Source organism: Lissotriton vulgaris, chromosome 6 (assembly GCF_964263255.1).
Source record: "Lissotriton vulgaris chromosome 6, aLisVul1.2, whole genome shotgun sequence".
NCBI classification, from domain to species: domain Eukaryota; kingdom Metazoa; phylum Chordata; class Amphibia; order Caudata; family Salamandridae; genus Lissotriton; species Lissotriton vulgaris.
The window spans coordinates 358832463-358859620 of NC_141694.1; the positions used below are offsets into that span (position 1 = coordinate 358832463).

Sequence of the window (27158 nt, forward strand, 5' to 3'; positions counted from 1 at the left end):
CATAGGACTTCTTCAGGGCAAGGTTATTTAGAGGATGTGCATACACGAAGAGGGATTTTCTCAATGACGGTACATGTCCAAATGGTCTTTAGATGCAATTTATTAGAGAGCCAAAGGGTCGTCTATATATGCAATATTGGAATCACTGTCTGTGTTCAAAAAGTATTTAAGGTTCGGCAGATATACCTTACTATTACAGTTGTGACTCTGGAAATATTGGAGGAGGATGAGGTGAAGGTCAGATATTTCATCCGGGTAGACTCTTGATAAAGTCTAGAAGGTCAAACATCCTCCTTCCTGAAACCGTATCGCGTGGTAGTTCGACTTCCTTCCTGGACCCAGGGTGTGCAGTACAGGGTTTCAGGGAGGAGACAGTGATTCCAATATTGCATATATAGACGACCATTTGGCTCTCTAATAAATTGGCCCGGGGATCTCAAGGCCGAGCAGGTCGAGCAGATCGTGTTCCCGGTCCAGGACATCCGTCCAGCGGTGGGTGGCCTTGTTGTAGGTGCGGTGGACCCGAGTGTGGTGGTACATGGCCCGGCACACCTTCTCCCACCGCTTCCGGCGCTCCTGGATCCCGTACCCGCTAGCGATCTTGCCGCCTGCCATGATGGTCCTGGGGAGGCGGCGCTGAACATAAAAAATTAGTGCGGCCACCTCCTCCGGGCTGAAGATCTCCCGGGCTGCGACCTGCTCCCCCCTTAAACGCCCGCACGGGAGCCGGGCATGGGGTGCGGGACCCTTTCCCTTCTCGGGATGCTTCCCGGCTCCCTTTACCATGGTCTGGGCAGAAAGGAAGCTAAATAAAAAAGTAGTTTAAAATTAACCAAAAGTAGCAGAAAACACAAAAATATAGAGCTAGAAAAATAGAGGGATAGATAATAAGTAAAATAGATCAAAAAAAACTTCAAACAAGCAAAGGATGGCAGAGATTCAGAGAGGATAGAAAAAGCATGCACAGAACCATAGCAATGAATGAGAAACAAGATGGTCGCGCCCGTTCACGACCGAGTGGGTAAGTTCGCGCGAGATTTTCCTCGCGAACACACGCGGAATTGTACTAGCGAGCCGCACACTTTGCGAGATTACACATCGCGCCCGGAAACGGAAATACGTCATGCAAACAAGATGGCCGCGCCCGTGAACGACCGCGAGGGTAACTTCGAGCCGTTGCGCTACAAGCGGCTCGCTAAAACGCACAAAACCTTGTGAACTAACACGCCGCAAAAAAACAAATCGCATATTCGCACGAATTCGCTGCTTCCGAATTCGATCTCGCGCAAGTTTTCGCCCCACGAATCCCGCGAAATTGCAGAAAAACGAGTTTTGCAAAACTGAAAGCACTCAGCAGCAGGTGCAAAAGTTCAAACTCATCATTAGTAACCATTCCCTGGAGTGCTTCCTGACTGGGGCCCCTCCAGAGTTCAGTTGCTAGTTGCAACAATTGTATGACCCTGCTCTGACCCTCACAGCAGGCTCATAGAATAGCTACAAGTAGGCCACAAAGGCCCTGGAAAAAAAAATGCACTGCAACAGAAAGCAAATTACTGATAAGGAAGCAGGTGCCAGACTGGAATTTTAAAACAGTGACACATTAATAAACCAACCCCAAATTAATTCATGTCAGTTGAAGCAGGGCAGGTGTGCTTGCTTTCCCCCCCCATAATCTACAGTGATGATGAACCAGAGGGTGGCATTGATGTACCAGAGGATAGCATGGGTGAAACAGAGGGTGGCAGTGGTGAAACAGAGGGTGCTGGGAACCTGTGATGATGAACCAAACGTAGAAACAACATAGTCGCGACCGTTGCGAGCCGACAAGTAAGTTCACAATTGCGAACTGGTACCAAACCCTCGCGAACTGGCAGAAACCCTTGCAAACACAAAAAAAAATCCGCAAATTTGCGAGAATTCACGGATTTTGCAGATTGCGAGTTCGCAAATACGCAAATTCGCGAACGCCAGATTCGCAAAATTCGCCATGCTTACCTCTGCTGCGCAGTCGAGCAGAGTCACTACCCCTGTCCAATCTAGAAGATGTGTTCTCACCATCTGAGGCATACTTTGCTATTACAGCTGCAACTTTTTTCTTCTAATACAGAGGTCTAAAATGAGGCAGATCCTCTTGTTTGGCCTTATTTATTTATTTGGGAAATTTATTAACCGCTCAAATACCGGAGGGTGTCTCGGCGCTGAGTGTTTACTGAGTAGTTATTGCTTGAACAGCCAGGTCTTTATCTGTTTGCGGAAAGAAAGAAGGGAAGTAGAGGTTTTGATATGATGTCGAGGTTGATCGTCAAACTGTCGAGTTTGATCCCATCCCTGTTGTGTCGTCAGACCTTTGCCAAGATCCTGGTGTTCCCTACCACCAACTTGAGAGTCCAATGTGTCCCGTAAAGAAGAGGAGAGCGCTGATCAAGTACTTGAACTCTATCAGGAGTCTTAATTTTCGCACGGTCGCGCAAGTCGTAAGTACGCTCAGAAGACTCAGGTGTTGGTGAACCAGCACACAAACCCTGCTTCTGTTGTAGCTGTCCCTGTTTTTTATTTCTTCAGTTCTTTTTAGGAAAGAACAGTTGTCCATCTTTATCAGTCTGGGCCTTTTGTTGACATTGAGTTTGCGGTTGAGTAAAAGGTTTGATTCCCAGACTATTGAGCCTTATCGTTTTAAAAGCTTTAGCAATAAACTTTGGCAATTCGTGTTGCTTGCCTGTGTCTGCCACATCATCCAAGCATTGTGCCACTTGTAAGCTCACAGCATCACCCTTAACATTAGCAAGGATCATATCCCAAACAATGTTGAACACACCCACCAGTCTCATTCCTGACTTGAGGGCCACCTCGGCCCCGTGTTCATCCTGAACACGTTTAATCACAGATGGGAAAAAGGTCATTGAGGGGGTGCCAAGAAAACATCAAATACACAGCTGAAAATACTCTACCTCACGTGTTTTTGCACAGTAGAACCAGGTGGTCCCACCTGGAAGTTGTGCGACATGAACTGAATAACAGCTCTATGTATACGTGTCAATGAAGTATGTAATGCTCAAAGCTCTACAACTGTAGCAGTGAGATAAGTTGGGTGCGGGGTATACCCAGCCAAAACGGGCCAAGTGGCCCCATCTATCGACATGCACTGAATAACAGCTCTATGTATACGTGTCAATGAAGTATGTAATGCTCGAAGCTCTACAACTGTAGCAGTGAGATAAGTTGGGTGCGGGGTATACTCAGCCAAAACGGGCCAAGTGGCCCCATCTATCGACAAGGGGCCTAAACGGACCGGTCCTATTGGGTGAGGCACCGTTAAACCATATTTGGTGTTGGCAAGCCGTTAGCGGAACTTCAAGAGATCTATAAGGTCTATAATCCCGCGGAGTCGTGGTGGCAGTATACTCGCGAAACAAATTATCTGTTCCATCGACCGCCAGAAAGGTGACCCAAGAATAAATTACCTCGAGGTGGAATGCTGGATCCGCTTCTATGACAAAGACAAGCACAACACCAGCATCAGGTACTCCATATTGAGTCAAATAAGCCCTGAGCGGTGCGAGGTTAGGAGGTGCAATAACAACCGCCATTCCAACATTAGAGAAAAACAACCTATGCGTGGCAATGGCAGAGCAATAACGGGGTAATATAAACGAGAAAGACCTTTAAAATCAAGCTTGAGCGAGAATACGTGGGAGGCATATGGACACCCACGGGGATTCTATATATAACGACGGGGAAAAAGCAGAGCTCTTTGGCTCATTCTATAAAGCACTCTACATTAGAGACCAATTGGATTCCAATACCCAACAGGATTACTTACAGACATTACACTTTCCTGAATGGAACGATCTACTTACTGCCCCCATTACCTCAGAAGACGTCAACGCTGCTATTAAGGCTCTCAAACCACATAAAGTCCCTGGACCGGACGTCACTCCACACCTCACACGACTCTTTAATAAGATGGCAGAGGAGGGCGAAACCACTGAGTCCATGTTTGAAGTGGTGATTTCTGTAATACCCAAGCCAGGGAAAGATCCCCACCTGTGTGCCTCGTACCAACCTATCTCCCTGTTGAGCCTAGACGCGAAGCTTTAGTTCTCCATCCTGGCTAGGCGTCTGAACGATTTCATGCCCGATCTTATGCACCCGGACCAATCGGGATTTATCAAAGGACGCCAAACACATGATAACACCCGCCTCAGTATACATCTAATAGCAAAAGCCCAGAGACGTCATATCCACGCTGTTTGGTAAGGCTAGATGCTCAGCAAGCCTTTGACAGGGTATATTGGCCATTTTTATTTAATACCCTCACGCGCTTTGGATTTTCACCCAAATTTCTTACTATGAATCAAGCTAATTATCTTTAACCCTGATCTAAAGTTACGGTCAATGGAGTACACTTACCCTCCTTCTTCCACTCTAGAGGCACCCAACAGGGTTGCCCTCTCTCACCCCTACTCTTTGCCCTTAGCATTGAGCGTTAGCGATGGCGATTAGAGCCAACCCTGACATCCAAGGTATACTGTTTACTGGTGATCCTCACAAAATTTCCCTTTTTGCAGACAATGTCCTACTGTCACTTTCCGACCCTGCTACGTCTCTTCCACCCTTACAATTAGAACTCCAACGATTTAAAGCTGTAGCGGGCTTTAAAATAAATCTTAGTAAATCGTATATACTTAACATCACACTCCCACAGGTGGAGGTTCGCTGGCTCCAGCCTCTCACTTCCCTCCAATGGACCGCTACCTCTATACAATATCTGGGGATTCACCTAACACCTAGGTTAGAGGGACTCTACACGGCTAACTTCCCCCCCCCCCATTCTTACCCGTATCCAAACAGAACTCACAAAATGGAAACCTCTCTTTCTTTCCTGGTTGGGTCAGATACACGCAGTCAAAATGACACTCCTTCCTAAGCTTCTCTAATTATTCCAGGCCCTGCCCATTGAATTAGACAAAGAGTTCTTTCAGGGAGTGAAGATCCTGATTTTGCACTTCATTTGGCGAGGGGGACCTGCCCGCTTTTCTTTCCACCTACTATGTCACTCCCGAGTGGAGGGTGGAGTAGGACTCCCAGATACTACACTATATTACAAAGCTGCACAACTGAGAGTGATTACCGAGTGGTCCAAACAGGAATCCGATAAACACTGGCTACATATGGATCGCAGTGTGACGGGGAGGACTATCTGGGATCTACCTTGGCGTACCATGCAGGACAGACCCAAAAATGCATACATCAGCACCCCCATGTGCACCACTCTGAAAGTGTGGGACTCGGTTCTGGGGGACGACAGATGAATCTCTTTCCCCTCCCCATTTACACCACTTGATTTTAATACAGCATTCCCCCCAGGCTTACAAGAGGGACCCTTTGATGCTTGGAGGGAGGGTGGATGTCTTGCACAGACACACCTTTTTCTTAACTCTGATCCCCTCACCTTTGACAACTGCAAGCGAAACTATGGCACAGAGAACTCAGAACGATACCACTACATTCAGCTAATGCATTGGGCTCTCACGCCTGGGGTGCAAGCAGCACCCACCCGTCCTCCTACTAGACTTTAGTCCTTTCTATCCAAAACCACACTATGAAAGGGGTGATCTCGTTTATATATAACTTACTACTCACCACCACACTCTCTCCACGACCACGTTACATGTCTATGTGGGAGGGAATAATACAGCGCGGCATATCCGACACCGAATGGGCACATCTATGGACCGACATCACCAGATTTAATCATTCAACAGAACTTCAGGAGACTCATCTTAAGACCATGATGGACTGGTATCTCCATCCGTCCCGGCTCAAGCAGATCTTTCCAACACTACTGACAAATGCTGGAGGGGTTGTGGAATTTTGGGTGACTTTCAGCAGATTTGGTGGGATTGTCCATCTATACGTCCCTTTTGAGAAGAAATACTCGCACACATTAAGGACATACTAGGATACCCCATTCCAACTACCATAGCTGTGGTCCTTTTCGGACTCCGCGACCCTGCCCTGGAACACAAAACCCGAGCTGACAAGTCAATCATGTGGCTCCGTGTAGGTGCGGCGAAAGTAACCCTAGCAGCCACTTGGAACACAGAAGGAGGCTCCGGCACTTTCCCTCTGGCATTCTCGGTTGTGGAAATTACTCAGCTTAGTAGAATGTCGGATATCTTTAGAGATAACTACAAGAATTTTGAATTCAAATGGGGCCCACTAGTCGCTTTCCTCTCCTGAGGTCTACCATTGGCTGTCTGTCCTCCTGGGATCAGAGCTCTTCACCCTTTTCAGTATTGAGTTACTTCTAATTACCACATGTTGAATGAGTCACATTCAACGTTCCGCCACCATTGTTGAGGAGGGGGGAGGGGATAGTTTTTTTTTTCCTTTGGTTACTCCACAGTTGGGAGTCGTTTTTTGCATGTTTTTACTATATCTAATGCAGCACCTTCTGGTTGGGAGGAAATGGGGACATACCCTCACAAAAGAAAGATAGGCTATTATATACATTTTTTTAATTGCTACATGGATCACAAAGGATTGCTGGGGCTGGGTTAACACCTATGCATTGTGTAACTCTGTACATCTTGCGTACAGCTGCAACCGTTAATACTCTCTACACTATATGTAATGATGTCAATGGAAAACATTTCAATAAATATCACTTTGAAAAAAAATCCAGCTTGAAAAACCTATACAATATCAAAATATAGGGTGATACACCGTCACAGCTGTCTTCGGAAACAGAAGTGAGGGATTTGTGGACAAGCACAAGCACTACTCAGGATTCTCGCAGATAAGAACCAAACCAAACATTGGGCACGATGTTGCGGGGATTCTGCACATACTCAGAACTATGTGGAGGAAAACAGGACCTCGGTGTACAGTGCCCAAAATCCCCAAACCGACTAGCTATAGTGTCTCATTCGTTCTCCTACATAATCACAAAGCTACAAATGATTGACAACCAGAACACAACACTCCTGACTCTCTCAGGAATTGCGGTAATAAGACACACCCTTTCGCTCACACACTCATGCTTGTCCACAATAAGGATTGCCAGAGTCACTGTATAGTTCAACATTTTTATTTTAACTATCATGATCTATAATGCAGTATATGAGCCACCACCAGCAGCAAAATGCATAAACTTAGAACAGTTAGCATGGTTACATTTCCACAGAATATAAAGGGGGATGTCATCATATACAGACAGTTGAAAAAGGACTATAAGGCCTAGCCACCCTCCCGTCGGTAAGTTGAAGTTTACTATATAAAGGAAGATTTCTGGGCTTTATCAGGAGACCCCATACCCTGGAGCCTAGATTGAAGGTTTACATCATAGGAACAGCATAGCTCTTCTCCAAGGAAAGGTTTCTCTCCAAGTGTGTGTTTGAACAATATGCATCACGTAATTTCAAAGCACGGGTTTCCAGCTGTGCAACTGTGTTTAGCATGTTTTGTCTAGGTGCTAGGGGCTGACCAGAACAGAACAACATGGGGCATGTTTATCAACCATGCACATCGTGTTCAGACTAAACTCCAGGAAAAGGCAGAGAACGCAGAGAGCAGACAGTTCTCCAGTGAAAGGCAACAGAGTATTGCAAAATAAAGTCAAGTAGTAACGTGCAAAAGCAGCATATTGGCAGCTGAGGTCATGCTAACTTAGCAATGTTGACAATGAACCCACTGGCCATATAACAAATACCTAACTTTTCATTGACTTTCTTTGGTGTCAATGACTCTTTGTATACATGTATTTGAAGATTCATTCATCTGCTTTGAAGGTTGCCAAAGAGGTGGCCACTCCCGATTAAATAGTGAACTAAGTGTGATATAAAAAAATACTCTACAGAACCAACTGTTCTCCATACCAATTGAATCACTCAAGGGTGCGGCCCTGGAGCCCTGAGGCCACATCGTAGCGCTGAAGTATGTTGGGATGAACAGCTTAGTTGTGAGTGGGAATTCGAGAATTGGTCAGCCGTGAAGTACACACTAACTAGTGAGGCGTCTCTTGACTACGGTGTAGCTGACTGGGGAAACTTGTGGCCGCTTGGAGCTAGCCTGTGTGAAAGCCCTGAACGGAGTGCAGTGAAAACAGGGGCCTGGGAGAGTCTCTGACGAAGGAGCTCCGCCTTGATTGCTTTACTGGCACCCAAAGGACAGTGGAGTGCTGAGAACAGTGTGATAGAATCCAATGCCTTGGACAACAGCTGGAGTAACTTGTGGGGGACAGATGACTTTAAGAGAGAGGGCTACTCACCGATGTCCTTATTGCAGAGGTTGAAGGTTCCACTATATGAGGCTTGATGATGAGGAAGACAAGGGAAGCTGCCTGAGATCTGGAGTAGTGACATCAATTGCTTTGCGCCATTAATTGCTTTGCTGGAATTTGCATTGCGTTCGGAGGGATAACAGGTCTTAGGCAAACACCAGCATGTGACGAGGAGGGTTAGTAAGAGCGGCCCGCACCTCATAATGATGAGGAAATCAACCTACAAACGCGACCAGAGACCTGACCTTGGGTCAGAGTCCCAAGACAAGACTGGGAGCCCTGCTGACTAGCCGGAGGCCCACCAGATCTCCACATTGCATGCCTCACGGCCTCGAGTGAGAGACATGAGGTGAGAATTTACTCTATCGGCACAGACTTGGAACTCCTGCAAGATGACCACCTTCGCCTAACTGAGAGGGTAACTGCAAATGAGCCACTGCTAACATAGCCAAGAGCAGGCTTATTATGCTACATTCTCAACGTACGCATGCAGGGTCCCTATATGGTTTTGAGTAGGGGTGCCCTTCCAACTGGTGGAACACACAGTACACCCGAGAGTCGATGTGTGATGGTACATGGCCGACTAGGAGGTCGGGATATATCCATGGTGAATGAATATGCTCTGAATACTGACTAGGATACATATTAAGCATCTTTATCCCAATGGGTGGCTTTCTATTTTACCTCAATTGTGTGGAAGATGTCCCTGTGGACTGCTCAAATACCCCCTGAGGGACTCACAGACTGTACGTATAGCATGCGTCTTTCAGGAGTGGCAACACCAGTGGAGGCAGATGAACCTGGGAGGGATTACTCCTACTTTTCCAGGCTCCAGGAAGCACATGTTCAGTTGGATACTTTCTTGTGTATACCGGGAGCTCACAGTTTAGTCCAGACTAAAGAATATTTTGCCCGTACTATATCAGACTACTATCCAGTCATTTTGGGCTTACACTGGACTCTGCCTCTCCCAGCCATACCAACGTGGAGACTCAAGCCAAAGTGTAGGAGGACCAGGCCTTTCGGGAGATGATACATGAGTTAGTAGTCCAATTATTTTGTTGATAATGCTCGTACGGCATCCTCCCTGCAGGTGGAATGGGATGCCTTTAAGGCGGTACTCCGGGGCCATTGCCTTGTTGAGGCGAAGGGTATAAGACATACACTGCTGAAAGAGGTCCAAGTGCCAAAAAAAGGGCTTAGGGACGTAGAGTTACGGCATCCAAATTGACCGGCATTACAGAAGACGCTTTTTGAGGAAAGAGAGGAGGTGGCGGATCAGGTAGAGCGGCTCAGGAGCTTGGAAAGTCAGCGTTATCTGGTCATAACACATGCTGAAAGGGATACATCTGAGTCTTTGTTGGCCTGACTTGCTAATCAGTCTAAACAGGAATTAGTGATTCTCGGCCTGGAAGAGGAGAGGGGCAATAGAGAGTACTTCATAGAGGCAATTAACAATATATTTGCCCAATACTACACAACAATTTACAGGAATATTACCAAATCAAATGTGATGGCGACTCTGACCTTCTTGGGAGAACTTCGGTTGCCGCACCTGTAGGAGGAAGAAGCGAGTGTCCTGGGTGAGGGTATTTCCCCACAGGAAATAGTGTACGCCATTAAGCACATGGTGCAGAAGAAGACTGCGGAGACTGATGTTTTCCCGGTGGAATTTTAAGCCACCTACTCCTCAGAGCTATCGCCCAAACTAGCCGAGTTGTATAATGTGGCTAATACTACTGGTATCCTGCCAGACACCACCAGCGAGGCAGGTTTAATCAATCCCATACTAAAGTCCGGACAGCAAATCCAGGACCGCTTAGCATATAGACCTTAGTCGACGTACGTTAAACATTGACTATAAGATTCTAAGTAAAGTTTTAACAACCCGCCTTCTCTCCTATATGACGCAATTGTTACACTCAGACAGCCCTGGTTTATTCTGGGCGGCAATACAGCAACTCCTCCTAGTGATTATGGAAGTGACTATCCCAGGGAGGAAGCTGCCATTTTCACTATCGATATTGAAGAAGCCTTCGATAGTCTCGAGTGGCACTTACTATACGAAGTCATGATGCTCTTGGTACACAAGACCGACTTTGAGGTTGCGTACTGGGAAGGCCATTCCGTTGAGCTGTCCAGGTGAGCGGGTAATGGGACATGGGTTCCCCCTGTCTCCTCTGCTCTTCGCGATAGCAATGGAACCCTTGGTGACTTCTGCCAGAGCTGGAAGGGCGTTCCAGGGCTTGACGGGACATTAAGGACATTGTCCAGAATAGTCCAATATGCGGACGATCTGTTACTGTTTTTGCGTGACACGGAGGAGGACCTAAGGGGGGCTAAATCTATGCTGGAGGAATTCGGAATCTTGTCTGGGCTGCGGGTTAACAGGCATAAATTGAAACTCTTTCCCATGACATGGAGAGAAAATCTGTGATCTGTATGGGGACTCTGAGATGCTCTCATTTGAGGACCTCAGAGCAGAAATTGACCTACCACATGAGCATTTCCTATGTCATAGGGTACTCACGACAGCGATTAAGAAGCACTGGGGTGGAGGATCCACTGAACCCGCAACCTCCCAGAGCTGTCAGTACATGGCGCTTTCCATGGGGGTTGTACAGACTACTTCCTGTCTGTACAGGGCACTATGAGCAGGCCAACAACTACCTTTAGAAGCTCTGAAGGCTAAATGGAAGGAAGACCTTGGCCCTCCTATTGTCCTGATAGACTGGAATAAGATTCTAGAACGCATACCGAAAGTCTGTGGGAACACACGCCTCAAACTTATTAACCATGACATACTTCACAGGACATATTGCCACCTGAGCACATAGGCAGATATTTCTGTGCCTGATACAACATGCCCCCAATGCGTAAACTCAAAGCCCACCTCCTTCACATGTTTTAATCATGCCAGAGTTGCACGCTTTTTGGGAGGGAGTTAAATGCACAGTGGAGGAAATCACAGAAATGGAGATCCCACAAACCTTGGGTCACAATCTCCTCAGTTGGTTCCCCACCCTGTAAAGGCAAAGAGGATGGGGAGGTTTCTCACTCTAGCATATATTATTGCTAAACGTTAGATAGCGTGTAATTGGAAGGCAACGAGGGGTTCGAGGCTGGCAACTTGGAAGAGTGAGCTGGTAAAATGGGCGACTTGCGAGGGAGGCATAGAGAGGAATGGGGTATATAGAGGGAGTCAGAGCCTGGGGTGCATTAGTGGATTGCCTGACCAACCCGGAGCTGGCATCGCTGTTGGTCTCCCCAACGGAGTCACCTAGTTGAGCTATGTGCATTGCAACCGGGGGCCTGCTATGTGCTGACTAGCTTCCATCACAGGACGTAGACTTGGGTGGGTTGTCCCCCTGCTCAAAACTTTTCATTTACTTCTCTCCCTTCCTTTCTCATATTCAACCCTGGATTAGGCAAAAGGATGTAATGTATTGACCTATGGGCGGTGTGGGGGAGGGGATAGTCTCATGGTTGTTTGTTCCTTTCTTGCTTAACATAGACAGATTGGATTGCTTATTATGACAAGTTGTGCTTTGATACCGCAATGTGGAGCAGTTTTAATAAATGTTTTGATTGACTATGAAAACCTGATAACATTATTTTTTTTAAGTGGCTGCACTAGGGGACTCATCTGAGCTGACCCATTGGTATCAAGAGGGGGGTCCCACCAAGTAAGAGTTCTGCAGGGAGCAGGGAGAATGCCCTTCTCTGGAGAGTAGGCAGCAGTATGCTGCAAACCAGGCAGCTGGTGATCAGTCTAGATGACACTGGATCTACTGGGAGAATGGTCTTCTATACAGCAAGCCTACAGTCACTGCACCTGGGTCAGCCTGTGTGCTGGAGGTACCCCAGCACTTCTGCTCCTTCCTAATGGGTCTGGCTCATGACGTGCCTTTAGCTGGACATTTGGGTCAGGACAAAACTTTTGACAGGATTGTCACCCACTTTTTTTGGCCCCCAAATACACAGGCAATCTGATGCATATTGTAGGTCTTGTCAAACTTGCCAGGCACGTCGTAAGAGTGGGAGGAAGTATTAGACTCCTTTCCAACCTTTTTCGGTTGTAAGCACCCCTTTTGAAAGCGTGGGGATGGACATTGTGGATCCCCCGGACCCCAAGACAGCCATGGGCAACAGGTACATTCTGGTCTTGGTGGACCATGCCATCCGGTACCCGGAGGCTATCCCTCTCAGGACAGCGACGGCGTCTCTGGTGGGCCAGGCATTAATGGGGATCTTTTACACAGTGGGGTTGCCCAGAGAGGTGGTATCTGACTGAAGTACTGATTTCATATACAAGTATATGACATCCCTGTAGGAGGAGAGTAGTATAACCTACAAGTTCACCACTCCTTACCACCGCCAAGGTAACGGTTTGGTAGAGAGATTCAACCAGACTCCGAAGAGCATGTTCAAGGGTCTGACCGACCCCATGAGACATAAGTGGGACGTCCCCTTACCATGCCTTCTCTTTGCTTACAGTGAGGCACCTCAGAAGTTATTAGGGTTCAGTGCCTTTGAGTTACTGTAAGGGCACCCTGTGAGAGGACCTCTTAGTCTGGTGAAAGAAGGCTGGGGGACATCTCCCAGGAAGACCCCCCAGGATTTATTCATCTACATGCTGGCCTTTCAAAACCAGACTACCCGCTTCAGGAAACTTGCTCAGGTGAACTTAGAAGCCAGCCAAGAAGAGATTAAATGCTGGTATGACCAGAATGCCACTCTGGTAGTTTTAACCTAGGCAAAAAAGTGCGGGTAATGGCATCAGTAGAGACTTGCACTCTTCAGGACAAGTGGACTGGGCCTGTTTAAGTGGTGGAGCGCAAGACTGACGTCACCTACCTAGTAAACTTGCAGACTACCAGGAACCCTTCGAGGGTCCTACATATGAACGCCCTCAAACCTCACTTTGAGAGATCTGAAGTAAGCATGCTCTTGGCTACAGATAATGGGGTGGAAGAGAAGAGTGAAACTCTACCTGACTTCCTGTCTTCCAAGGAGCACAATGGGTCAGTTGAAGGTGTGAACATCTCCCCTACACAGACCCCAAAACAGCAGAGTAACTGTTGCCAGCTATTGGAGCACTTTCCTATGCTGTTCTCCATGACCACAGGACACTGGACAGTCCTATGATGCGCAATATTCCAGGATGACTAACAGTGTCAAAGCCAGCATCAAATAAGAGGCTTCCAAGATGTTGGTGCTAGAGGTGATGGAGCCCTCCAACAGTTTGGGCCAGCCCAGTAGTCTTGGTCCCAAAGGCTACTGCACCCGGCGCTACTCCCAAAATTCAGTTCTGTGTGGACTACCGAGGGCTCAGTGCAGTCACCAGGACTGATGCACACCCCATCCCAAGTGCTGATGAACTCATAGATAGGTTGAGAGCAGCCAAGTTCCTCAGCACATTTGACTTTACTTCTGGGTACTGGCAGATTGTCTTGACTGATGGGGCCAAGGAATGGCCTGCATTTTCAACCCCAGAGAGGCACTACTAGTTTCGGGCGAAGCCAATACTGATGGTCTGGCAGAACATGCCAACACTGATGGTCTGTCCAGGTTCTTCCGCATTAGAGAAGAGAACTCTCAGTTTGGTGGCACGTCTTCCTATTTTCAGCGGGAAGGTACATGTTTTAGATCTGGCATCTTTTGGCGTGTTTCCTCTGTCTTTTTGACTTCTGATCTCCTGTTTTTGATGGTATGCTGGAATTTGTGTTAGTTGGTTTAGTGTCTCTGCCACCTTTCAGAGGTAGGTCAACCAGGTGTTGGCTGGACTGGAGGATTTCAATGCAGCCTACCTGGATGACATTGCAGTGTTAGGCTCCAGCTGGGAAGATCACGTGCACCACCTCTGGAAAGTGTTGAAGGCTTTGCAGAGTGCAGGCCTCAATATCAAGGCCAGCAAATGCCAGATAGGGAAGGAATAGATTGTGTACTTATGGCAACAGGTAGGAAGCGGCCAGGTGGCCCTCCTAGAACCTAAGATTAAAACCACTCAGGCTTGGGAGCCCCCCAAGACCCAGACAGAGGTGAGAGACTTTTTAGGTTTTACTGGTTACTGTAGGAGATTTGTCGAAGGCTATGGCACCATCATTGCCCCCTTGACTGACCTGAGTCCCAGAAAGCAGCCAAGGAAAGTGATCTGGACTGATGCCTGCCAGACAGCTTTTGATGCCCTGAAGGCAGCCATGCATGTCAAGGCACCCAACTTCTCCCAAAAATTAGTTGTGCAGACAGATTCTTCAGATCATGGTGTGGGAACAGTGATCTTATAACTGAACAATGAGGGCCTAGACCAGCCTGTAGTCTTCCTTAGCAGGAGACTATTCCCCAGGGAACAGAGGTAGAGTGTAATTGAGCAAGAATCTTTTGCTGTAGTCTGGGAGCTGAAGAAGCTAAGACCCTAATTTTTTGGGATACACTTCCAAGTTCAGACAGACCCCAATCCCCTCAGATGGTTAATGCTGATAAAGGGTGAAACCCCAAAACTGCTGAGGTGATTCATCTCCCTACAGGGAATGTTCTTTATGGAGGAACACCGCCCTGGAACAGAACATGCCAACACTGATGGTCTGCCCAGGTTCTTCCAAATTCGAGAAGAGAACTTCAGGTGGGTGGGCAGTTCCCCCTATATTCAGCTGGAGGGGACATGTATTAGACCTGGCATCTTTTGGTATGTTTTGATGGTATGCTGGAATTTGTTTTCGCTTGTTTAGTGTCTCTGCACATTTCTTTTACTGTTATTAAGTGCTAAAGTGCAAGTGCTGCTACTTTAAATTGTGTTATGATTGGCTTTCCATGATTGGTGTATTTGATGTATTGATAAGTCTCTAATACAGTGCACTGTGGGTGCCCAGGGCCTGTAAATCAAATGCTACCAGTAGGCCAGCAGCACTGGTGGTGTCACCCACACAAGTAACCCTTCAAATGTGTCTCAGACCTACCACTGCAGTGTCTGAATGCAGTTTTTACTGCCATGTCAACCTGGCAAGTGCACCAACCCTGAACTTCCCTTGTCCTACTTGTAGTTCACCCATATGGTAGGTCCAAGGTAGCCCCAAGGACACGGTACAGTGTATGTGAAAGGTAGGACATGTAGTAGTGCGTTTAACATGTCCTGATAGTGAACTATTGAAAGGCTGACTTTCCCTTAGGTGATCATTGGAGCTGCCTTGTAACATTTAACAAGTGTAACTTCCAATTAGGAAAAGATAGAGAAATGGAGTTTAGGCTCCATAAGCTCAGAATTTAATAACACATTTTTAGTAAAGGTGTTTTTTAAATTGTGCACTTTTAGAAAGTGGGCATTTTCTGGTTTAACGATCCTGTGTACCTCAGGCTGTTTGAGTATTCGCCGTCTCATTTTGGAGTGACAGGAGCTGGGGATGTGCATTCACTCTAGACAGTCACAAGTGTGGGTTGAGGTCCGTTGTGCCTTTCCAGGGTGACTCCTAGCAGGGCTGACTAGACCTTTCTTCATTTTTATTGGGGAGTAGCTTTTAATAACAACTGAATAGTCTGTGTCTGCCCTGCACAATGCGGTCTCTACCTCCTTTGGTGAAGAAAGAATAGAGAGGACAGAACTGGTTTCTATACAGCCAAAGGTACTTGCTGCCTAAAACTTCAAAGGGAAAAGTAGTATAAATATTGGGGCACTGACCCCATGACTTTATAACAATTTTGGGCTACTGACCCTGCCAAGAAGAAGAGCAGCCAGGAGGAGTGCTGCCCCTTTGCTGTTCTTGCTTTGTTGGGTTGGCTTGCAGTTGCTGCTCCAGTCGTAGGCAGTCAAAGGACTGGAATGAACTTCATTGAATCCTTCTGGTAACGTTTTTCCAATGGCTTGAAGTAGAACTTGCCTCCTGTTTAAGTCTCAGGCACAGTAAAGAATACCATCCTCTGGGTACCCGCATCTGGAATTGCGTGTTTCAGCTGCCACACAGTAAAAAAAAAACAACGCCATCAACAACACCGCTGTTAGCTCCATGACCTGTTGGTACTGCAGACAACACTGCCCTGCATTGCACCGCAATCCTGGTCTCACAAATGCTGATGCCACCACAAAGTCGCTCCATAACCCGTGACCTGAGGGCACTGACCCTTGCACCACCACATCGCCCTGGTGTCCCTGACGATGCCCCTCCATGCCAACATAGACGCCACTGCCTTCACTGTGGACACTGCTCGTAATTTCCTTGACACACCACCCCGTCCTACACAGCAGGCTTGGTCCGTCGGCTTCATCAACTCCATATCGTCTACCGACAGCACTTCAGCAACGATGCCACTGCTTGCACCGTGACCTGACAGCATCACAACGAGCACCACTTCACTTCCAACTGCAGCCCTGGTCTGACCGATTGCATCACCGTGCCGATGCCTGCACTGCAACCTGAGGGCACCGCACACCGCAATGCGCCATTTCGCTCCGCAGCCCCAAAGCCTGCCAACGCCAGCCCTCATAACTTCAACCTCACGGAGTTTGATCTGCAACGCGTTTGACTCCAAGACTCCTATGACTCCTGCACCAACCTCTGAAGGTGACACCTGGTGACGCAGCATCTTTGGAACTCATCACAAGGTCCCCAATGCCCTGCATTTCCAAGGTACTGTTTGCGGGTCTTCCCAACACTGTAGCTGGACTGTGACGCCACAGTCGGCCTGAACTGCTGGATTTGTTTCTTCACGATGCTGTGATAGCTCGGGGCGGAGCTATCTGCTTCAAGGAACTGTCGGCCAGATTCATGAAAGACCCGTTTTGCGAGTCTGAAATAGCGATTCATAAGGAATCGCTATTACAGACTCGCAAAACGGGATTCATGTAGGAATCGCAAAATTAAATGCGATTCCTACAGATTCCTTATTTGCGATTAGCAATTTGCTAATCGCAAATAAGATAGCGATTTGAAGGGTGCCAGGGGTGTCCAAAGGACACCCTGTAGCACCCCTTAAATGCACATTTCAACAGATGTTGCGCACACACATGTCCAGAGGACATGTGTGTGTGTGTAACATGCAACTTAGAAAAATGCTTTTAAAAGCATTTTTCAAAGTTTTCGCTATTTACCACGAGGTTTGACCACGCGGTAAATTGCGGCCGAAAATAGCAATTTCGCAATTTTAAAATGTTTCAAGAATAGCATTTAAGGAATATCTAATTGAGATTCCTTAAATGCTATTCCTCGCAAATTTGCGAGTTTCTAAATAGCTAATTTTGCATTTGGGATGATAAATCCCAAATGCAAAAATTGCACTCGCAAAGGGCCAGATTCTCAGAATCTGGCCCTTTGCGAGCGCAAATATGATTGATGAATCAGGCTGCGTATTTATTAGAGTCTATTTTTGCAATATTTGTATCTTGATTACTGTATTTTAGAGTTTCATTGTTTTGATCTTGTTTTACACAGATAAATATTGGTTATTTTTCTAAAACTGATGTGGTGTCCTTTTGACGTGTTGTCTCTGTAATACTGTGTGTTACGTGCAAATGCTTTACACATTGCCTCCGAGATAAGCTGGACTACTTGTGCAAAGCTATCAAGGGGATGAGTAGGGGTTATTTTAGAATTGTAATCCCCTTACCCAGACTAGAAAGAAGGCTTCCTACTTGGACAGCATACAAAACTGCCAACTAGAGACCCCATTCCTATCACAGATTCAGCACTGAGCATCAAAACAAACAATATTGAATAAACTGCTTTACGTACAGCTTTTTCTTCCAATCCAAAAAGTATCTATTAAACACGATTATATACCACACTAAACTAATAGATATATATAGAGGGACAAATGGAAATGGCTATGGTGACACATTCTAAAGGCCTCACAACAAACTGTGGCACACATTATAGAATGGTCCCACAGATCAGATTAATTCCTAAAGGTACTTTGGACTCCCTGTGCTGAAGACATATTTAACGATCTGCGAACCAGCAAGACCTACGTCTCCTAAAAACACTGTACAACCAATATGTTCCTAACACAACTTGAGGGGTGCATTAATAACAAAGCCTACTGGTTTTGTTAGGAGGTACGCATGCTAATCAAATGCAGAATATAAACTGTGAAACAAAATGAAATTCAGTACTGAAATACCTTCAAAATTATACCTCCATCCCTGGATTTAGAAATATTGTATGGTTTTAAATCTCAAAATGTGCACCTCAATTAAGTTTTTAACATTTACACCTTGATGCACTTAATCTATGTCAGAAATTCCAGAACTTATGTTAGGCATTCCAATCCTTGATAAGATACAGTATCAAAGGGCTACCATTTCACTCATTTTCAGGAGAGGCCCTTAGCCCAGATAATTGCAAAAGATACTGGAGGACATGGTCTTGACTGCAGCCAACGCATCGAGAAGATGATGCATCGCACCTAATGCAAGGAACATGCATCCAGGAGAAAGGATTCTGCCACAGCATGTATTTTAAAGAATTGTACAATGAGTGAGACTCAATAGGTGACACTTATTTACAACAGAGGTCCAAAATTCAAAGGTCCAAATAAAACAAGAAATCAGCCGAAGTTTAATTGAGTACAACCTACTTCTTCCAGAGAGGCTGTATTGTGCATGAAAGAAACGCTATATCAATTTAAGTTATCTCTAATTGCTGGACTGAAAAGGGGCTGCAGAACTTGAAGTCAAACTGATTGATTCCAACTTATGTTTTAAACAATCTTGATCATACAAATGTCCTAAGTTGAAGGGAAGTTAATTCCATGTGGAAGCTGATAGCACTCCAAGAACTTGTTGCATCAGAGAGAAGAATGAGGACAGGTTAAGCCATTAGATTTTTTCTCTAACATGTAAGACTTCTTAACACATTAAAAATGGTCACATTTCATGACGGCCCTAGTATTTTAAAGAAAAGTTTAGCTTCTACTGAGAGCTAGAGCCAGGTTTGGAGAAGTGGGTCAACTTTCTCCATTCATACTAACAGAATGCACATATTTTGACCATGTTAAAGTCTTGGCAAAATATATCTTTTGGCTAATGTCTATTAGACGCCATTACAATAGTTGAACTGGGCATTGACAACTACTCCCTTAAGCCTCACATTCGAATCTTGCATTAACAACTGCCTACACTAAACTCTTTCAGGTTTGTGCAAAAAAACTGATAACTTTTCTCAGATGGACAAGGTAGAATATTCAAGTTTAAGTCACACTCAATCTGTGCGCTGAAGGAGGAAGTATTGTCCAAATGAAAACCTAGATTTTTTCACTCTGGTTTTGGGCACTACAGTCAAAGAATCACAATGGAACTACATAAATGCATTGAAAAGGTTTGCTTAAAAGGCACAGTGAGTATCACAAACGTTTACCCTCTTATCCACCCAAAAGCACAGGACTCCTCACATACATTTACCACCTGCTCAGAGCAGGTGGTAAACGTGCGCTTAAACCCCCTGGAATCAGGAATTCCATGTGAAATTTCGCCAGCTAAATCCAGGTCCACGGTTATTCCCCATTCCAGGAGATGTGATTTGGTAGCACTGCGAGATTTCACTCAGTAACAAGAATTTTTTTCACCTGTAATCTCCACACAGAATTTCATTTCTGCTTGTGTGGTCCAACCCGAGACCCCCATTTTTAACAGACTCAGAACTCAGCAACAGAACAAACAAAACTGAATAAAATGCTTTACAGACAACTTTTTTAGCCAAACTAAAAATAATGTATTACACACGATTATATACAACATACAAAACTAAAATATATATATATATAGAGGGACAAGTGGAAATGTCTATGGTGATGAAATACATCGAAAGAGGTGCACTTCTCATCATCCTTATTTTAATCCTTCTTTTGCCATTGTAATTTTGACGACGTGCAAAAACCTGCTTCGTGCTTCGTCCCATTGCGCTGCAACGTTACATCTCCACAAATGGAACCTCATTTAAAGATTTCACCAGGCTGCAATGCCACATCTTTGTTTTGAATCAAATGAATCAATTAATTCTGCTTTACTCTCATTTTCATCATATTTAACTACTGGCAGACTGCGTCATTTTCACCGTTGTTTTATTAAAAAATCTTGTTATGTAGAACCCACCTCTGACTCCTGAGCTTTTGTGAGAGATCTACGTCTTAAATAGACTTGAGCAAAATGAATTGAACATAAAGAAAAAGCAACGGATTAAAAAATGGTTAAATATGATGAAAAATGAGAGTAAAGCAGAATTAATTGATTCATTTGATTCAAAATAAAGGTGTTGCAGTGCAGCCTGGTGGAATCTTTAAATGAGGTTCCCTTTGTGGAGATATAACGATACAGCGCAATGGGTCAAAGCGCGAAGCAGGTTTTTGCACGCTGTCAAAATTACAATCATTTAAAGACTACAGGGGCTGTCCAACAACCCTGAACCAGGGACAGACAATCGATACACCTAACAAAAGGTTCAGGAGGAAAGGTCACATAAATAATACAACTTCCCACATACTGTAAAAATCTAAAATGAAAAAGAGGAGAAAGGGAAAAAGAAGCCTATAAATACATAATTTCAGAAGAAGTATTTTAAATTTCAAAAAACATAGTTTATTCCATATATTTTAAAGTTAAAAAGGATAATTACGCTCAAGACAGAATGTTGGTATACAAAAAAACAAACATCACAAACCAAACATGTGGCTTAACAAAAAACATTACATGAGTAAAGGAACAACACAAACAGAAATAATGTGTCCTTAAAGAATTATGGCCACAAAAAGCGTTGACGGCGTTTCGACCGCTGTACTGTACGGTCATCATCAGGACTGGAATTCGCTTGAGCGTTACAAAGCTTTCTAGAAAGAGGACGGACCAAACGATAATGGATAGGTGTCAAGATAATTCCAGCTTGCCAAAAATAGAATTCAGAAGAGACACACCGTGTCCAAAGATTGTAATTGAATGAATAATGGATGTCAATAGTCCACCATATCGGCTAAATTTCCAAACACGCCTCGATGGAATACTCGAGTATTCCATTGAGGCGTGTTTGGAAGTTTAGCCGTGTGCCGATTCTATATTGCCGATTTATTGGGTGCCTGATCTGCACATTGCCTAATTGTTTGTATGGAGGCAGTGCGCCCCTACTGATTCCTGGTAGTTTTTGACTATTGAAGAATTGGAATACACTGATGACCCCGAGCGCACAACGCTGGAGGTTAGTGGAGTTAAACATGGGTTTCCTCAAATTATTATTTTCAACTCTACTCAGATGGCCATAAGCACTCACTTACTAATGGGTAAATTATGTATTTTTGTAGATTCTTTGAGGGCACGCTGTGCCTTTCGTCCTGGATAATTACCAGTGAGATCATGGCAAAGAAAGTATAAACTCCTACATAAGGTATTGTCCATTCAAGCTATAAAATTTATTTCTTGGCAACACCATAATCAGGTGTTTACTGTTATACATTTTTGATAGGAGGACTCCATCTGTACAAAATATATGCAGGTCGTCTTGCACTGTCGGCAAGGTTTACTCTTTTGGTATTAAGTTGGAATTAACACACAAGGTGACCACATAAAAAGAGTCTTCACCTGAAGTTCCACATTAATCTTCTGCCTAAACACAGAATTTTAAAGTACACTCATTTTTCCTCCTATGCAGGCAGTACACAGATATTGTTTTTAGTCTGATGAACACCCCATGATGAAGTTTCCTTATTCGCACACAATCTAAAGGGGTTGAAATGTCAACGTGTAGTTATAAATCAAGCATTGCAGCCCACCTGACCATTACACACTAAAGGATAAATTCTATGTCTTGTTGAGAGTGGTTTCATCAGTAATTCCATGCTGTGCCTAAATTTATTTTTGCTATATGTAATATTAGTTACGTTTCAACTGTGTTGTGATGTATGTGTAAAACACTTGTTTCACTTCCCTTGTGTCTCACCTATGCAAAAAGTAGAGCTGGATAAATTAGATCTTTGTGTGTATATGTCCTGTTCTTTATCAAAAATATGATTTTTTCTTATATACTTTAATCACATTTTCAAGTGGTGCAATTGGTTTATTCCGCAAAAAAACAGTGTTTAGACATAGCCCTGTGTTTATCATTTATTGAAGTCCTACCTTAAGAGGGGACAGAAGAAGAGTTCATTGTAGTTTGTTTTTGTGGCAGAACATCGGCTTGTTAACGTATCAATCCCTAAGTCCTGCACGTAACTGGGCTACCCCATTGTTTAATAGAGACTCACAACAAACTGTGGCACACATTATATAACGGTCTCACAGATCAGATAACTTCTTAAAAGTACTTTGGACTCCCTGTGCTGAAGGCATATTTAACGATCAGGTTGTGATATAATACTCTTTTCGAACACTTACCTCTGGACAGATCCAATGGAAGGATGAACTTTTACTGCTATTGCTGCAAGAACACGGTCCCAGTCTTTAAGGGTATGCTTTGATATAAGCATCCTTAACGGTGGAACAAGAATATCACCATTCTTAAAAACACTGTTGGAAGAGGAATACATGTATGTATGTTTTATTAAAACAACAAACAACATATTTAATGTTCCAACATCATTGATTTGAATCTATTAAATGATTGAGGGACTTATTTACAGTTTAGCCCAAAATATTACAACTGCACTATAGCCTATCGCACTAGTAATACAGCAGAAAGGACAGCCATTATGTTTTGATATACGCCAAACTCCAAATACAGCCTGAAATCTTAAATAAAAAAACACAATGTTCCTAAGGTAAAATAACACATGATGTTTGAAAAAACACTCAACAAAACACATCACTTCAATAACAACAACAAAAAAGAATGCTTTACCTTACATTGGAACTGCTGTTTCACTGGCTACAGTGGTGACCATTTGCTTTCCTTGGTGACCCTGTGCAGCTCGGAGACTCCAGTCTTCAGCTATCTCCCGACCAAAGCTCATATTTAAGAGGCCCTTAAACTGCTGTTGTGTCACTTTGTGTGACACAGAGGTGCAGCAAAGCACTAAATCATATTTATGCATCCATACGAAACCACTCTGCAGGGCTTTAAGACATATTTATGAAGGCACACCAAGCCACTCTGCATAGCTTTGAATGACCTCATAAATATGGAGTAAGACAAGGCAGCACAAACCACTGTGATACCCTACTCTGCACTGTGGAGGCACGCTATGGGTGTTGTGTGGATGTTCCACGCAACACCCGTGGATTTTGACACATCCTCAGATTTACAAGCCCTTGTAAACCTGGGGATGCACCAACACCTTAAGCCTTAACCTTAATCCTCCACAGAGTAGCTGCAACGAGGAGAAATATCACTATTTCTCCTAGTTCTTTCTTCTATATATGCTGCATTCTGCAGCACACATAGAAAGAGGAAAAACACTCCTAGGATGTATTTTGTGTAGGAAGGTACCCCTTCAGTGGTACGCTGAAGAATAAACTTGACACTGAGAATTGCAACTTAAATATTGCATACAGAAATAGTTTTAGACATTAATATGGTCCTATCTTCTACAAAAATATATTCTCCCATTGGGTATAGATTTTCAATTAATAACGCCAAAGGGATGATACTTTGTAAATGGTATTTAGGACAAGGTATTTATGTAAGACAATATTATGCTAACAATATTTGGGTTCCATTCTGAATAGCATCTTTGGAAAATTTAGGAGCATGTGTGCCAAGTCAAATCGCTAAGGTACCTCACATCCCTAACCTACTGAGCATCGTCCATGCCATATTTTGCAAAATTCTAACAGACTGATCAGCACCCTCACATAACTGAGAAACACTCATATCCTACCGTTGGAATCTTGTAAAGTAGGCAGCAAACCTACTATTAAGAGTTCATTTTCATACTAAAGAGCTCCTTTACTGGGCTGGCATCACGCTGGGTAGGAGTATATTTTGCAATGGAGCAATAGCTATTTTATATTTATGGTTAAAATCGCATAAAACACCCAAAAAACAACAGGAGCCTTTTGGAGAACCTGTGCCAGGAAGGCACTGGTCACAACTTCACCAGAAGGCAGAAGAATGTACACCAAATCAGGGTGGAAAATGCCCTCATCTCCAAATACATATGCTAGAAAATGAAGGTAAATGTACAAACCTCAAATCTTGATCCTTTGCTAAAGACATGAAAGGAGTCAAGAAATGAATAGAGGTTGGCTCAAGATGCCTTACAAGCCAGAAGTTAGTGGTTCGCAAGACAAAAGGTAATTACATTCAGATACGGCCAAATTAGACGCACATCTGTTTCATCAGTTGCAACAATATTTAAAGTGATAGCAATGACTTGCAATTTACAAACTAAGCTAATGTCAGTTTGAAATCATTAAACAACTTTGTATTAGGATTAACCAACATAGAAAGTTAAATGAATATAAATCAAAAAGGACAAGTTGGGTAAAACATTAAAAATAAAATACAGTTATGGTTATCGTCAGCAACAGAAACATAATCAATCTGCAGTCACAACCTAATGGTAAGACGCATGGATTTGTACTACACAAGGGTGTAGATGGTGCTGCTAATCGTAACTTGACAATTTCATTGATATTTATGTGTCAAAGATAATGTACAATAGCATAGATTTTTGTAATAGAAACTGCAGTGCAAAATGTAAAAAACTCTATTCAAATAATCCCAAAATGTAAAAAGAACATTCAGTCTGAATTCCAGTATTTAACTCGGCCAGCAAAATAAAAAGAGAATAATGACAGATTCTTTATATTTCATTACACACAAACGAAGTCAAAGTGAAATCAAATCCAAATAAATCCAACAGGGCAAGTGTAGGAAGCTGGCTCTGTGTATGCTATACCAAAATGGGGCATAGTGTGCACAGAGTCCAGTGGAACCTCAAAGGTAGGCAGAGGTAAAATTAGATAGAACCTTACTCTCTATTTGTGGTAGTGTGGTAGAGCAGTAAGGCAGTATCAGAGGACAGTGTTAAGCATTTGTTGTACACACTCAGTCAAATCAAATCAAAAATATCTTTATTCGGTTTTTAGAAAAAACCATAAAAGTTCATAGAAATACATTTTTATACATTGATTCAGTTAATAAAAAACTGTTAAAAACAGAAATTTAAAACTACAATTTATAAAATCTCAGTATTTAAAAATGACTAAACTGTTACTGATGTTCTTTATATTCTATTCATTCGTTTTGTTTTCAGAGGTTAGTACGATGGCGGATGCAAAATTTCAAAAAACATACAATTGCTTTTGCTATTAGTTCATTTTCAAGATATTGTAATGCCACGTAAGCTGGGCGACATTGGCGTAGGCCCCAGTATTTTAATATAGGCAATAGCCATTGTCTGCGGGGTACCTCAAAAAACTTGCAGAATAAAGTTGTATGTATTGTTGACTGCTGTGATTGGGAATCGCAGGGGCACAATAAAGATTTTGATGTCCAATCATTCTGTGTTGGAAAGCAGACCATTTGGTGGAACACATTGAACCTAAAGCGTGTCAGAAGTGATTTTTCAAATTCTGTTATTTTGTACATCAGATAAGGTTCAACAGATCGGACCGTTTGTACCAACTGACTTTGTTGCACAGAAGGTTTATGGATTTCTTTTAACAGGCGTATTTGGCGCAGATGTGAAAGACATGCTTTTCTCAGTTCCGATTTAGAGATGCTGTTTAGAGATGATGGGTCTGTAAAAAAATGTTTGTATCCCATGTCTTCTAAAAAGGCTTTTACATATGCTGTCCATTTCATCCTCCCATGATGATCAAGCGTCTGTATATCTTGAATAATGAGTCTGGTTAGATGACATTGTTCGGTAACCCAGATTCTGCGCCATAGCATTATAGGTTGGGCTTTTATAATATCCTCTAGATGGTCTATGCCCAGCTCTTCGTGACAGGCATATGTAGAGGAGTTTTTGGGTAGCCCTAATAGGGTTCTTAAAAAGGAATTTTCTATTTTTTGTAAATCAGTCACATTTGCATACCCCCATATCCCTGCTCCATAAGCAGCGGTACTGACACATTTTGCCCTGTAGATTTTTAACATTTCTAAAGGTGGTTTTTGTCCCAATTTTTGAGCAAATGATCTCAAGGCCGTTGTTGCTTTTAAAAAGGATAATTTCCTGGCATTGATTGCTGCCTTCCACTTGAATTTGTCATCAATCACGATTCCCAAATATTGGTAAGTAGATGTTCTTTCCAATGCTTCCCCTTTCACAAATAGTTTTTTAGGTTTCAACATCTTTTTCCCTGCATGCATAGTAAAAGTTTTCTTAACATTTAAAAACAAATTCAGACTTGACATAAATTCACAATATCTATCCAGCTCTCGCTGCAATTCCACTGAGGTTCTAGCCAGGATAACCGCGTCGTCGGCATATAACAAAGCGGGTATATGCCGACGACCAACCGAGGGGAGATCTTTACTTCCCTCGAGCATTGCGGTCTCGAGGCCATTTGTATAAAGAGTAAATAAAAAGGGGGCCAGCACACAACCCTGTCTGACCCCCTTTTCCACACCAAAACTCTCTGTCAATTGACCCTTTGTCCCAAACCGTACTCTGCCTGTTGTTCCGGTATAAAGTTCTCTAAGAAAGTCTACAATAGGGGGGTCAACTCCCATTGTGAGAATGATCTTCCACAGCCTTGAGTGTATAACACAATCAAAGGCTGCGGATAGATCTACATACACCATATGAAAGACACTCCCCTAGGCCTCTAAGTACTTTCCCGCTAATAAAGACAGATTTAACGCTTGATCTACAGTACCTAGGCCCTCTCGGAAACCGTACTGTATATCTGATAAAATGTTATTTGTAGCTGCCCACTCCTGGAGCCTCTCGAGAATGATCCGAACAGCGACCTTCCCAAGAGAGTCCAGGAGTGAGATAGGCCTGTAACAGGTTGGTG

At 43.9% G+C, this 27158-nt stretch overlaps 1 protein-coding gene across 1 annotated transcript in view; it reads right to left on the reverse strand.

The window, feature by feature from the left end:
- DCDC2C (doublecortin domain containing 2C) overlaps positions 1–27158 on the reverse strand; it is a 903210-nt gene that overhangs the window by 405854 nt on the left and 470198 nt on the right. Inside the window, 1 exon segment of the mRNA XM_086925637.1 lies at positions 22626–22757. Within this exon segment, the coding sequence (XP_086781763.1) occupies positions 22626–22757 (132 nt within the window).